General features: G+C 40.4%; 1 protein-coding gene across 10 annotated transcripts in view; it reads right to left on the bottom strand.

Moving 5' to 3' along the window:
- Positions 1–272: 272 nt before the first annotated feature.
- Positions 273–12809, bottom strand: part of CadN (neural cadherin) — a 131427-nt gene continuing 118890 nt past the window's right edge. For 6 of the 10 annotated variants that reach the window (XM_070996219.1, XM_070996224.1, XM_070996218.1 and 3 more), the window contains 6 exons: positions 9149–11450; positions 8877–9047; positions 7415–7656; positions 2755–2967; positions 2433–2603; positions 273–1976 (listed from right to left, as the gene is read on the bottom strand). In XM_070996219.1, coding sequence (XP_070852320.1) covers positions 1855–1976; positions 2433–2603; positions 2755–2967; positions 7415–7656; positions 8877–9047; positions 9149–11450 — 3221 coding nt within the window. In that variant the 3' untranslated portion in view covers positions 273–1854. Of the gene's footprint in view, positions 1977–2432; positions 2604–2754; positions 2968–4245; positions 4485–7414; positions 7657–8876; positions 9048–9148; positions 11451–12809 lie in introns of all 10 variants that reach the window. The other 4 variants (XM_070996231.1, XM_070996229.1, XM_070996226.1 and 1 more) reach the window with 1 other exon arrangement.

Below are 12809 nucleotides of genomic sequence, written 5' to 3' on the forward strand. Positions count from 1 at the left end.
ATAGTTCGAAGACCGAAAATTCTGTGTGACTATGTGGGTGTTCTATATCTGCCTAAAGGGAGAAACTGTGAACTTAAGGTACTGAAAAGGAAAATTTCAATAGGATCATTTTTGTGGCCATGCTGCCTGGAAAACTCTATGATGTGGTTAGGTTTTATATATATATTTTTTTGTTTTATGTACTTACGGTTCTCTACAATCTGTATTCGTTAAACTGTTTTTCTGATTTTGTTTTTCTGGCTGACAGTTTGAAATGATATCAAAAACGTGAATTCAACTTACAAAATCAACTTTTATTACGTGTGGTTCTATGCAATAACAAATGAAAAATAATAAAATTTTGCGACTATTATCCATCGATAAAAGTTCCGGCAAACAAATGGGGAAAATAGAAATAATCTGCAAAAACGTTTGCTTTGTCGAGTGGAAAAAGTTTGTTTTTAAATGCAGTTGTTGTGGGGTTTATGTATATGGAGGCTTTTATTTTTATTTTAAATTTGAATGCGTTCTTCCATTCTAGTTGAAATGACTTAATAAGATTTTAGGTTTTGCTACCAATTTCATTTGGTTTAATATTGTTGTTGTGTCTGTGTGTTTCTTTGTATACGTGCTAAAACTAATAATATATACAATGTAAAATACTTTTCCATTTTTTCATCATTAATATATACCTTTTTGTTTTCCTTTTAAGTATTCAATTTAATTATATCAATTGCGCTAAGTTCATCTAAAGGTAATTTTTCTTGTTCTTTACTTTTACTCTTTATTTTACTTTACTTTGCCAGCATTTCATCGGCTAGATTCGCATTCTATGGAGATTTTAGCATAAGTTTTTTGCATTTAGAATAATTTTTAGGAGTACTTTCTTACTGGAATTCCGTTCAGGACTTGCCGATTGTGGTGTACTTTAAATTGAATGATACACAATGCGACAACTTGCGAAATGCCCTTCGATTTGCAGTTAAAAATTTCGTAATTTTTATATGTTTATATATATATATGTTTCGTGTTTTTAATGTATGTAAATACTTGTTATGATGGAACGAAAACAGTCTTTGGGTATTCCTTTATATAAGTTTTAATTCTGTTTAATTGTAATCCTTAAAAAGTAATGCGAAATAAAAGATGTTTAACTTAAACTATCGATAAATTAAAGGCGTTGAGAATTTTTGTTCGCTTATCGGCTAAATGACTCTCACGAACGTCACAAACTTATAAACAGAAAATGCCTAAAATAATAATTACAACTTAAAATAGTATGCACAACAAATCTGTTCGAGAACTAAAGTTATAAATTCATAAGCGCTCCTTAACTAAACTTTGGTATGCTCTCTCCTACACCTTACAAACCTCATTTCCTCATTTATTTTTCTCGTTTAATTCATTCTTAACTTGCCCTGCAAAAAATGCTGGAAAAAGTGCAACCGTATTTCTCGGTTCGGTTGCTCTAATAACTTAATCTCATTATCGTAATGGTTTAAATTTAAATGCTGATGAAATATTTTTACAAATGTCATTTTACGTGTCATAATATGTGTTTGATTTTTCATTCATTTCCATATTCGTTTCCCTTCCCCGTGTTTTTTTAGTTTTCTAGTTCTTAGTTTCCATTTACGTAGAGAGTTCTGCCAACTTCAGCATTGAGATGCTTCTTTGGTTGCGCCTTCTTTGTGTTTGTGTGTATGTGTTTCCCTCGTGAGTGGGGTGTTCATTTCGTTTTAAATGCAACTTTGTATCTACTAACAGTTTTAGTTTGTTCATCTAGGTATCCGCATCGGATTTGGATACGGTTTCTCCCTTCTTCTCACCTCGCCCCACTCGGTCCTTCGACTTTCCTTGGTTTTGCAACCCAGCTTACAATTCTAGTTCGGTGTTGTGGGGATTGGGCGCCTCGGGTCCGTACATGTTGGCCAGCTTGTCAAAGCGTGGCCCCCAGGCTCCGAGGTAGTCGTATTCCTGCTGCTCGTCATCAGTTCCTGCAATAAATAAGAACATACACAAAAGAAAATCCATATTTAATTTCAATATTCCATTATCAAATTGAAAAAATAAAGAGAAAAATATATATTTGCTTTGCTTTAAGCATTTTAAATTTGTATTCTAAAGTTCTATAATAGCTTCAGTCTCTGGCAATATTTAATCTCAGTGTAGTCATAGGCAAAAGAGAAGACAAAAATACCATTTAATATTTTCTCCTAAATTTACACCCAATATTCAGCTGTATCTGAGATACGTTGGCCTGGAAATGTCAGAGAAGATGATGAGTCAACAACAAATTGAGTGCTCTAGTTTTCAATTGCACGCTATGAGTGCTTCTCTAGTTATTTGTAGCCTACTTTTTGGGGCACCTCAGGCATTTGGTTCTAGTTTAGTGACTGACTGCATATTGGCTGCAATAACTAGTCTTAAAATAATATATTTTTGGGTCCTACCTGAAGCCAACGAGCTGAGCGATCCAGCTGTGCTACCGCCGCCCTCGTACGCATAGTTCCTCAAGTCGTCGAAAGGCGGCGCATTTGGATCACCATCGGCACGCTTTTTATGCTCCTCGATGAACATGCCCACATTGGGTTCCTGACCTGGCATTAAGGTCATAACAGGATCTGGAAATGGCATAAATAATACATAAAGAATTTTAAGTAAGACAACAGTTTCTATATAAGTTTATTATTAAGAACTGAGCTGCTAACTAAAATCTAGTCTCAGTTGCTTTATTTCTCTGAGGGTAAAGGTAAAATTCCTCTGAATACTTACACATAATTGGCATTTTCATGGGCGCCAGCTCGGGTGGCATGGGCCCTCCAATTGGTATCTGCAGAGGTGTGATATCAAAGGCGGTCATATCATCCTCGCCGCCTCCCTCATCGTCATAGTTGATGATATTCTCGCGCACATCATCGTCGGGACCCGGATATTTGATATGCGCCTCACGGCGACGATTGTATACGACGAAGACCAAGACGAGTACTGCGAATAGTTAAAAATTCAACGATATTAAAATGCAAATCCCCTTCTCAATATTGCCCACCGTCGGTATGCAACAACAACGCCTTAAGTTTACAAAAGTGCATCATACAACGCTTAATTTAACATGCAGAACAATTTCAGTTATACTTCTCTTTGCCAGCGGAAAATGGAAAAGCGAATCCGAAAATATCTGCACGCTATCAGCTTGCAGAAAAATTCTTAATTAAATTGTACACCCGAAAACGGAATACAGCAAAAATACGGAAAAAATATAGAACGGGAGAAAACAAAATTGACAGAAATGAAAGGAAACCTAAACAAATATGGCAAACATTGTTCCAGTTTTCTGGTCAACAGAAAATAGCAAATCAAGTTGCAGAAGACTTGAATCCGCTGTCTCTCTGTAGCATTTCTAATTTGGCCAACGCGTTTCTCGGCCATATTGCGAAAACGCAGACAGCATCTGTTGCACGGGAAAACCTTGAGAAAACAAAAAGTTTTTGGGCATTGCGAGTCATGGAAATTGCCGCCACAACTTGAAGTTGACGTTAAGTAATTTGCTGCGGCTTCTTCGTCTGCACAAAGTTTTCCTTTCCCTTCTTCTATTTTGCCTCACGCCAGCTGGCCGGCATATAATTGCAATTATTGTTAGTCAAATACGCAACCGCAGTAGCAGAAATATATTTTTTTAACCAACAATGTTTAATTTGTACTTGAATTTTTCGCGGCAACGCCCTAATTGATATGCAAAATTTTTCCGCTGACCATTCAATAAAGTTTAATTTATGCAATGACTTTCGTTGTGTTATGTAACTTGCGGAAATGACTTTTGACATGTTTGCTTGCCGGGATCTGTCGTTTCCGGTCATTGCAGATGGCCGATTGTAAGACTTAATTAATTTTATGGCTTACGCGCGATGCCATCAATATTTAAAGGACATGCACACGTTTGATTAAACTTTTAATTGGCATAAGAAAATTAAGGGAAAATTAAGGAAAATATGTTCTAGATACGTTTTAAAGTTAATATAAATGGTTATTTAAATATTTTTAAGGCCTACAATGTTAAAAAAATATTTTGGATTTGTAGAAAAAGAACAAGGTCTATAATTAAAAACAGACATCAGCTACTATCTATAAAATTGAACAAAACATGCATTTTAGGTGGTTTAATTCTATTACTTTCGCCAAATTCTTAGCTAGTCAAACCTTAAACATACGAGTTAAGTCAGCCTTCAGATTCCACAACTCCTCGATGGGTCTGTGGTCTATACTTACGTATCAGCGTGCCCAGGCAGAGCGCCAGGGCGACAATAAAATCACGGGATGGCGTCAATACACCCGAGGCCAATAACTCCAGTTCGCAGTGCATGCCGGTGAAGCCCATGGGGCAGTGGCACTCGTACTTCTTGGGGGGATGATGATCGCGACAGCGACCGCCGTTGCGGCATGGGAACAGTAGGCACTCGTTATCGTTGACACAGGTGCTGCCGGAGCTTCTGTAGCCCGCCGGACAGCTGAAGGACGAGCCCCGAAAAGTTACGTATACGAGTGGTTGGTTGGTTGATTGTTCGAGTGGATGTGGGATGTCGGATGTGGGGGTGGTGTGGGTGTCGAGTGTTGAAAAAACAAAAGAAATTATTTAAAATTTGTTTCCATCATGCAGGGGTGTGGTGTTTGGATGTGTCTTGTATAAAGTTTCTGCATATTGTTACGCTGGGAAAAATAAGGGTTCCAAAATCAAGAATAAAATTCCTAAATAAAATTGGAAAGTACCCAAAATTTATATTTACAGGTAGCATTGGGCCTTTTAGATACCAATATGAATATTTTATAGTATTATTGCTAACAATTATTTTAAAAAACACGAAAACTTGTATTACAAAGAAATTTATTCCTGATTTTAGATACCAATTTTCCTCGAGAGTTTGCTTCTCCTTGTTCGTTTAACTAGTTTTGGTTATGGAATATTTTCCTTTGCTCTGTTTCGCTCTCATCCTCATAGAGTGTGAAAAACTGTCGAAAAGTCTTTTTAAACGTTCGTTGCAACTTTACCATTTTTTCCTATTTTCTCGTTGTAGTTATTATTTTACGCTTTGTGAGTTTTTAGTTTCGTCTTTGGTCGTATGACAAACTTTTTGCATTTGCATTGCGCATCGACTTCGCCCTCCTAACACGCATTTTAAGTGCTGTTTTTACCATTTTTGTTTGCCTTTATGATTATTATGTTCCAGTTTTTGTTTCCCTGCTTGGAATTGAATAAAGTTTTTCCTCTAGCTGCATTCTTTGGCTAAGTTGAAATTCATTTTATTTTGACTCACTTTTCGTTACTATTTTTTGCGTTCGTCCTTAAGTTTGTTTTGATTAGTTTTGGTAACGCACTCACACTGGTTTTTTTGGAGAACCACAGGGATAAGAACTTTGCAATGTCAGTTGACTCTGCGAATTGAGGTGTGAAATGGCCAAGGGAGATTTCTACCGCTCAAGGTCTGAGTAATTGAGATGCATGGGATTTGGTTATTTTCTTGAAAAACAAACTAAGTGACCTGGCTAGATAAATTTCTCAAGACAATGACAAATTGTTCTTACACAATTTGAAATAAAAACATATGCATTTGAAATATGTTTCAGGTATAATAATCAAAGTGCATGTTGCTCGCTTTCCTTGTTTAAATTCAAATTACTTTACTTTAATACTTTATTGTATTCTGTTAACCATCTGCGAATCTCCCCAAGGACTGTTGTAAGACATTGCTCAATCAACTTTGTATTTTTTCCAGCCAAAGAAAATGAAAGAAAAATTTCTATGCCCTTCAGCTTCCCTATTTTCTTACAGCTCTTACAAAATTCATGGGTTTCGAATAACTTTTTTTGGCAAATACAATTGAATACTTCTCAAATGCAGACTCGAGACACTTTTGATATATTGACGATTATTGGCAAATGCCATGACCCTTGACCATCGCAACGGGGAAGCAGAAAAAAAGGAGCAAACATCTTGAAAGGGACGAGGATAGAGTAAACACCTCAAAAGCAGCCAGAAACTTTCACACTAAATCAGCGCCAGTTGAAAAGTTGAATCAGGGATAGTTTTTCCCCATTTTTTTGGATGCTTTTCTTCGCCTTGCCTACGATTGCTCCCAAGTGCGCAATTTAAACCCATCAGGAGTGAGTAAGGTACTTGATAATTTTTACGAAATTTTCCGTCTATAAAGTTCGCCATATTTTACGTCATTTAGTTTTAGTTGAAGTTGGCTGGGGGCCGAAACAATTTCCGTACGCTCCACGAACCGTATTTACCTTTGAACGTTAAGCATCGGTGGCGTATAAACGGAGCTGAACTCTAAGCCTGAAACTGGCATTTTTCTGGCTGTTTACACACATACCGGGCATACCGAGATAAAAAAGTAAATGCAAACGTACTAAATCCTCGCGAGGCATTCGAAATGGAACTGGCAGCTTCTTAGTGCCACTTTTCCAACCAGCTCCTTTGAGCTGTCTGATCTTCCCATCCTCCATCGTCTGTATTTTCCCTGTTCTTTTATTTTTCCCTTTAATATATATAGTCAGGTGGGCGGATTTAGTGCATCGTGATTTCTCGAAATGCCAAAGCTAACAACTGCAATTGCTCTTGCTCGGTTTTGGGTGGCTTGCCCTTGTCTCCTCACGGGCAACTTGTATCTTTGACTGCACATTTGTTAACTTACCTGAAGGGCATTTCAGGTCTTGTTTTTTCTCGCTCGGTTGAGTGCATTTTGCAATGGGTGATGGGGCGGAGAGTTGGTAAATGGGTAGTGCAAAAACTAAATGGATAGTGTATTTCATCGGGTCGAATTCTGATTTAAATAGCCGGCAAGAAGTTAAGTCACAAAATCAAATCGAATATTCCACTACATTTGGAGTACATACCTTCGTTTAGTTACATAAATTATTTACACACACAAAAAGTTTGAATAATACTAGACATTGAGTGGAAGGCTGAACGGAAAATGTGCCAAAAACAAACATTCAAAACGTATGGTATGGAGATGAAATCATAGTTTGATGAATATGGAAATGCCTTTTTGAATGGTTTAAATGCCACCGGGCAATCTGAAAGCCATGTGCCAAATATATAAATTTTCATTAAAGGTATGTCCGGTGAGCCGTGATTTTGATGCCGAATGATTGGATTTACAAATGATAGGAGAGATAGATATGATAAAATAAAAGCAAAGTGCATCAAAGCCTTTGAAAGTTCATGGTGAAAATGAAATGGAATTTGCATGAATTTTATTGGATGATTGCGATCAGCTAATGTAGTTTGAATAACGTAACAACATAGACACACTAAAACGCTAAGCATTCGCTAAAGCACTAATTGCTTGATAATAACTAAAATGGGTTGTTGTTGCATATCTCGAATGATATATCATTTTTGGGGGCGACTCTTTGGTTCGATGCTCACTCAGTATGATCAAAAGGCAGACCAAAATCGCCGCCAGGGCGCCCATGCTGAGTTTTAAGGTCTGACCCTCCTGCACCAGTTCGCAGTTTTCGCCCCAGAAACCATCGGGACAGATGCAACGATATCGGAGTCGGGGCTCGAGATTGATGCAAGTGGCACCGTTCATGCAGGGCATATCGAGGCACTCGTTGCGATCCATACAGCCCTTGGAATCGGGCGACATAATGCGTCCTTCGCCGCAACTGTTTCGATTCGTGTTTCAATTACCATTAGGTTAACATTGATTAGTTGGGTTGTTGGGATTAATGACAACATAAACTGGGCAACCGAAAATGCAAATATCGAATGGATGTTCCAATTGAGTGATGGATAAGTAAACAGAGTTGAGGCAGGTCCAAGTTAAGTCAGAAAATGATGCGGACAGGTTAGTGGGCAACATGTGATACCTTAGAATATTTTCCAATGAATGACTATAAGTTTTACTAACCGTTTAGATATTTATTGTTTATCAAACATTTGTTTAATATGAAAAACACGCAGTTGCCTAAAAGTATGCAACACTAAATTTGTAGTCCGAAAGTCTGATGGATTTTTTAACAGCATACTTTTTGACACCTTAAGAAATGATTTCAGACCCCAAGTTATTTCCAAGGCACTTTTCTAAGGGAACATATGTTCTCTATTCAAGTCCTTTGCCACATAGGTAGATAGATTTTCCACCGATCAAAAGCTTTAAGCCAACAAAGTGTTAAGTGTGGTTGGTGTGTGTGTTAAACAAAGATAAGCGAAGTAGTAGTACCTGTGCTAAGCTTGTTACTGTGGCTCTGTGTAATGAAACAAAAGCGTGAATATGTACAAAGACCATTACGAGTCGGACAAATGTTTTTCTGCTCTCGAATCTGGAATCTCCAATCTCGAATCGACTTTAGCCCGAAGTCAAAGCGAAATCGGAAACGTAAGCCTAAGCCGATTGATTTGTCACGCAACGTTTAGTGCCAATCACTAACTGACTTTTGCGCTGTGTGTGTGAAAAAGGACGAGTTTGGCCGAGTTGAACTGAGTCTCCGGCACAAGGTCCTTTGACGGACAGGTCCAATAAGCTGCTTCTCCTACTCTGCATTCTGTTATTCTTTTTTTCCATTTTTTCTGTGCCTGCCTTTAATTGATTAAGCCTATCAAATGTAAGCTTTGGCCTTGCTTATCAAAACCTGGTGATTTGTTTTCCCATTGTTTCCTTTTAAAAGGTATTGGTTTGTGGATTTTCTACAGTGTTTCCTTTCGCCAGGTAATTTGAGGTTTAACCTTTTTGTTTTGTTTTGTAAATGTTATGTTTGTGATTGTACAGTCCGAACAGTCAATTTATTTAAATGGTTTTAATTTTTCTTTTTGATTGATGAGAAACGAAAAGCAATGGGTGATTTCCGTAAAATGAAGAAAATAGAAGGGTGATGGAGAAACTTACGTGCACTCGTAGACATTCCAAAGATCCACGCACTCGAAGGGATCGGGGCAGATCACATTCGAGCAGGGTTTGTTCGAGGGACAACCCTTCTCCAGATTCCTGGCCATTGTGGCCTGACCCCATTGGGTGCCATTCATCGCAGGTGGCAGAGGAAGGTGCTTACCTTCAAGACTGTAGATGAAAAAGTAAAAAATAAAATAGTAAATATTAAAAGTATAATTTAAGAGAAATAAAAACCTATTAACTAGCTTATGTTTCATTAGATTACTCACCGGATATCATCGAGACAGCTCTTCTGGTAATCAGCGTATACCTCAAAGGTTCTGACGCCAGTGTATTCGGCCTTTCCGCCAGCATAGACACCCTCTTGTTTGTCCACCAACAGCCACTGGTGACCCACGAACTCAAAGGTCTCGTTATAACGTCGACCCTCTCCACCATCCAATTCCAGGGTGGCAGCAGAGCCATATCGATTAACCTTTACCACGTGCCACTGACCATCGTTGACCACTATGGCATTTAGCCACAGATCCTTCTCCTCGGTACGAAGGGAGTTCAGATTGTAACGGAAATGGAGGTGACCATCCTTGATCTCCAGAATTCCATACTCTCGATTGTGCTGATCGCTCACGCGGAAAAGTTCTCCGTACTCCTCCCTCGTGCGGAATCTTAGCTGGACTTGAGTGCTGAACCGATCGGGTTCGAAGCTCAGGGCGTACTTCACATAACTCTGGGCCTTGAAGGTAGTGGGTATGGTGGGAATATTACAAGCAGGACCCGTCCAACCAGGTCGACAATGGCAGCGAGCTTCGGACAGGGATCCCACGCAATTTCCATGTTCCCAGCAACGGGCTGTGGTTTCCGTTTGGGCGCACACCTCTTCGGTTTGCGGACAACCAGCCACACTATTCCTCGATAGTCCCGGATGAGCAAGATCATAGAGCTTGGAGTTGTGAACCAAGTTTCTAATACAACCATCGAAACCCTTGGCCGTGGGCATATAGTGCCAGTTGTACAGACTCTGATCGAACTGTTCCCGGTACAAACCACCCACTTGCAATGGGGCATTAACATTGAGGTACTCATCGAATGGAGGAATCTGTCCTCTCGCCTGGCAGGACATGTCATCGAATTCGGGAGGAGTGCCATCCTCCATTTCGGCAATTTCCGCCGACTTACAGAAGTCCACCACCATGCGAATGCTTTCGGTATCCCAGAACAGATCGATCCTGTGCCATTCACCATCATCCAAAGTCTTTTTGGTCTTCACACGCAGTTCCAAGGTTCCCGAACCAAAGTCTATGAGCAGTCTGGGATAACCTCGCTCCAGTTCCAGGGCAATAAAGTCGGATATGAGTGTCTCATCCCGTTCTGGGGGAACTATGGGTCCATTGTAGATGATCAGGCCATCGGGTTTACGGGTAATGAATTCCAGACTCAAATGCGATTCGTCACACATCTCCAGGGGAGGATACCAGGCCCAACCATTTCCACGGAAACTACGGGTGGTCTGCTGACATCTTGGACCTGCATAGCCCACGGGACAGGAGCAATGTGGACCAAATCTGGTGTCCACACAACGTCCACCATTGTGACAGGGAGTTGTGCGGCAGGATTCGGGTTTACTGAAGTTACGAGCACCACAAGTACAGTCCGCAATGGTGTCCACTCGAACACCGACCAAAGCAGTTTTGTTGGCATTGACCATATAGGGCAGGGGACTAATTTCCAAGGCATTTGTGCAGCTACCCTCGCACATTTGGTTCTCATACAGACACTCATCGATGCCCACCATGGTGATATTGATGCCCACATCCTTTTCGATCTCCTCGCGATGCATCAAGACAATGCCATTTAGTCTAACTGGTTTGTAGTAGGGAGATCCATGGGCCGAGAACCTTATGTCGGTTAGAGGAGGGTGTTTCCTCTTCAACTGCACACTGAATATGTCTACATTATCCCTCTCGGTATTCAGTAAATCAGCCAGTTTATCTCTGAAACGATCCATTTTCGAGCGACTCATGCTCTGGGTTCTATAGTTCCACACTCGGATGAAGTCTTCATCCGAAATGCCAGATAGGCGTACGGACCCTGAGTTTATAACAGCCTCATGGGGAATCTCCCTCACCGTTACCGTGACATTGGCTGGAATATCAGTTTGGGTATGCTTACGATCGTAGACCTTGAACCTGAGATGATAACGTCCTTCGCGAGTTCCTGCCCTCATGGTGACCATGCCGGAGTCCTCGTCCAACTTGAATCGCGGGTGTTCCATGGCCTCCCAGTAGAACTTCTTGTCGGGCAGATCCCAATCATCCAGATCATACACATAGACCCTACCAATTGGAGTGTCTGGCGATTGTCCTTGGTAGTTGTAGACGAAGATGTCCTTGGAGCCAGGCTGCATTTTGTTGTCATTTACATCACCGATTATGACGGTCAGAGTACTGGTTCCCGTCATGGCTGGTGAACCATGATCCTTGATCACAATCGGGATCATATACTCCTTTTGCTGTTCGCGATCGAAGGATCGCAGGGAGGAAATCACGGCCATGCCATCACCATTGGCACCCTCTGTAAATTGTAAGTAAAAAAATCAATTGAAAGTTGTAATAAAAGATAATCTTAAGCATTATTAAAGGAAATCCTTTATAACCTATTGGATAGCTTCCTAAGTAAATCCAGCCACTGCCTACAGGTGAGTAAACTAGCCATTCTCGGGGAAGTAACTGCCAAAAGCCCTGCCCAAATCCAGTTGCTGTTCGAGACTTCAAAGGCATTTGCCAGTTAGCCGTTAGCTCCGACAACTAACCAACCCAAAAACTAAGCTCTTTTATTAGCCAGCACGTTTTCCACCTGATTGCAGATGCAACTTGTGCAATGGCCCATTTGTTGTAATTACGCCTTTGAGCCAACAAGTGTTAAGTCTGGATGTCCGGAGGAATGGAAACTATTGGCCCGGAGGGGCCAAACCCCAGGAGTCCCGGGCGAGAACGCACATTTGAAATGTATTTTTAAAGACACTCCATGGTGTGTTTTTAGGCAAATTGTATGCAAATAGGAGTCCGGAAAGCCTTCTGTTCGCCCACAAAACCCCACGAACGTTTGCATAAAGTCACAGAATCGTAGTTGTGCGGAACCCCGAACTTGCAGCTTTTCCTATTCCCCAGCTGGGGCATCAAAATTGGATTGCCACCCACACAAATTGTGACTGCTTGGGCACTTTTCCTCTTTTTTTTCTGGTTCTTGGCTTTGCGAAGGGAGCTCCGATGCATACATATGGAGTTTGGATTTTGCGGGCAGACTTTCCTGGCCGGGGGGTAATTTAATTGAAAACTTGTGCATTTGCCATTTCACTTCTCGACCAGGTGGGTGCTGCCTTGCTTATATTATTTAAATTTTCATGTGCGATGCGGTTTACGGTTTCCGTTCTATGGCCAAAGATTCCTGGCTATTCATTTCGGCCATCCTCTGCGAGGTAATTGCATTTTTATGCCATTGTTGGCGTTCAGTGACACTGGCCACAACCCCTTTTCCGGTCCCCTCGATACTCGGGAAGAAGATTTCAATACAGGCACACATGCAAACAGAAAAAAGTGTGCTGCTGGTGCATTGTTTAAGCTTTGACCCAAATATTTGGCTAACTTTTTCATTGCGTCCGGCGAAGTTTGGTCCAGCTCGCAACTATTTTCAGATCCCTATAACCTTTTCATGTTGAGTATGTGCAGCAATTTACAAGTAATTGGCTGGTGTTTGAAAACCAGATTGCTACATCCAAGGGTAGAAAGTTAAATATAATTTGGCCAGAAGGAGAATAATAATGAATTCATTATAAGTTGTATTACAGTTGTACTGAATCGCATTGTAACTTCTAATAAGGGTTATATAAAATACGGTAAAATAACAACAACAAAACTTCTCGATAACAGTAAT

This window comes from Drosophila suzukii, chromosome 2L (assembly GCF_043229965.1).
Source record: "Drosophila suzukii chromosome 2L, CBGP_Dsuzu_IsoJpt1.0, whole genome shotgun sequence".
NCBI classification, from domain to species: domain Eukaryota; kingdom Metazoa; phylum Arthropoda; class Insecta; order Diptera; family Drosophilidae; genus Drosophila; species Drosophila suzukii.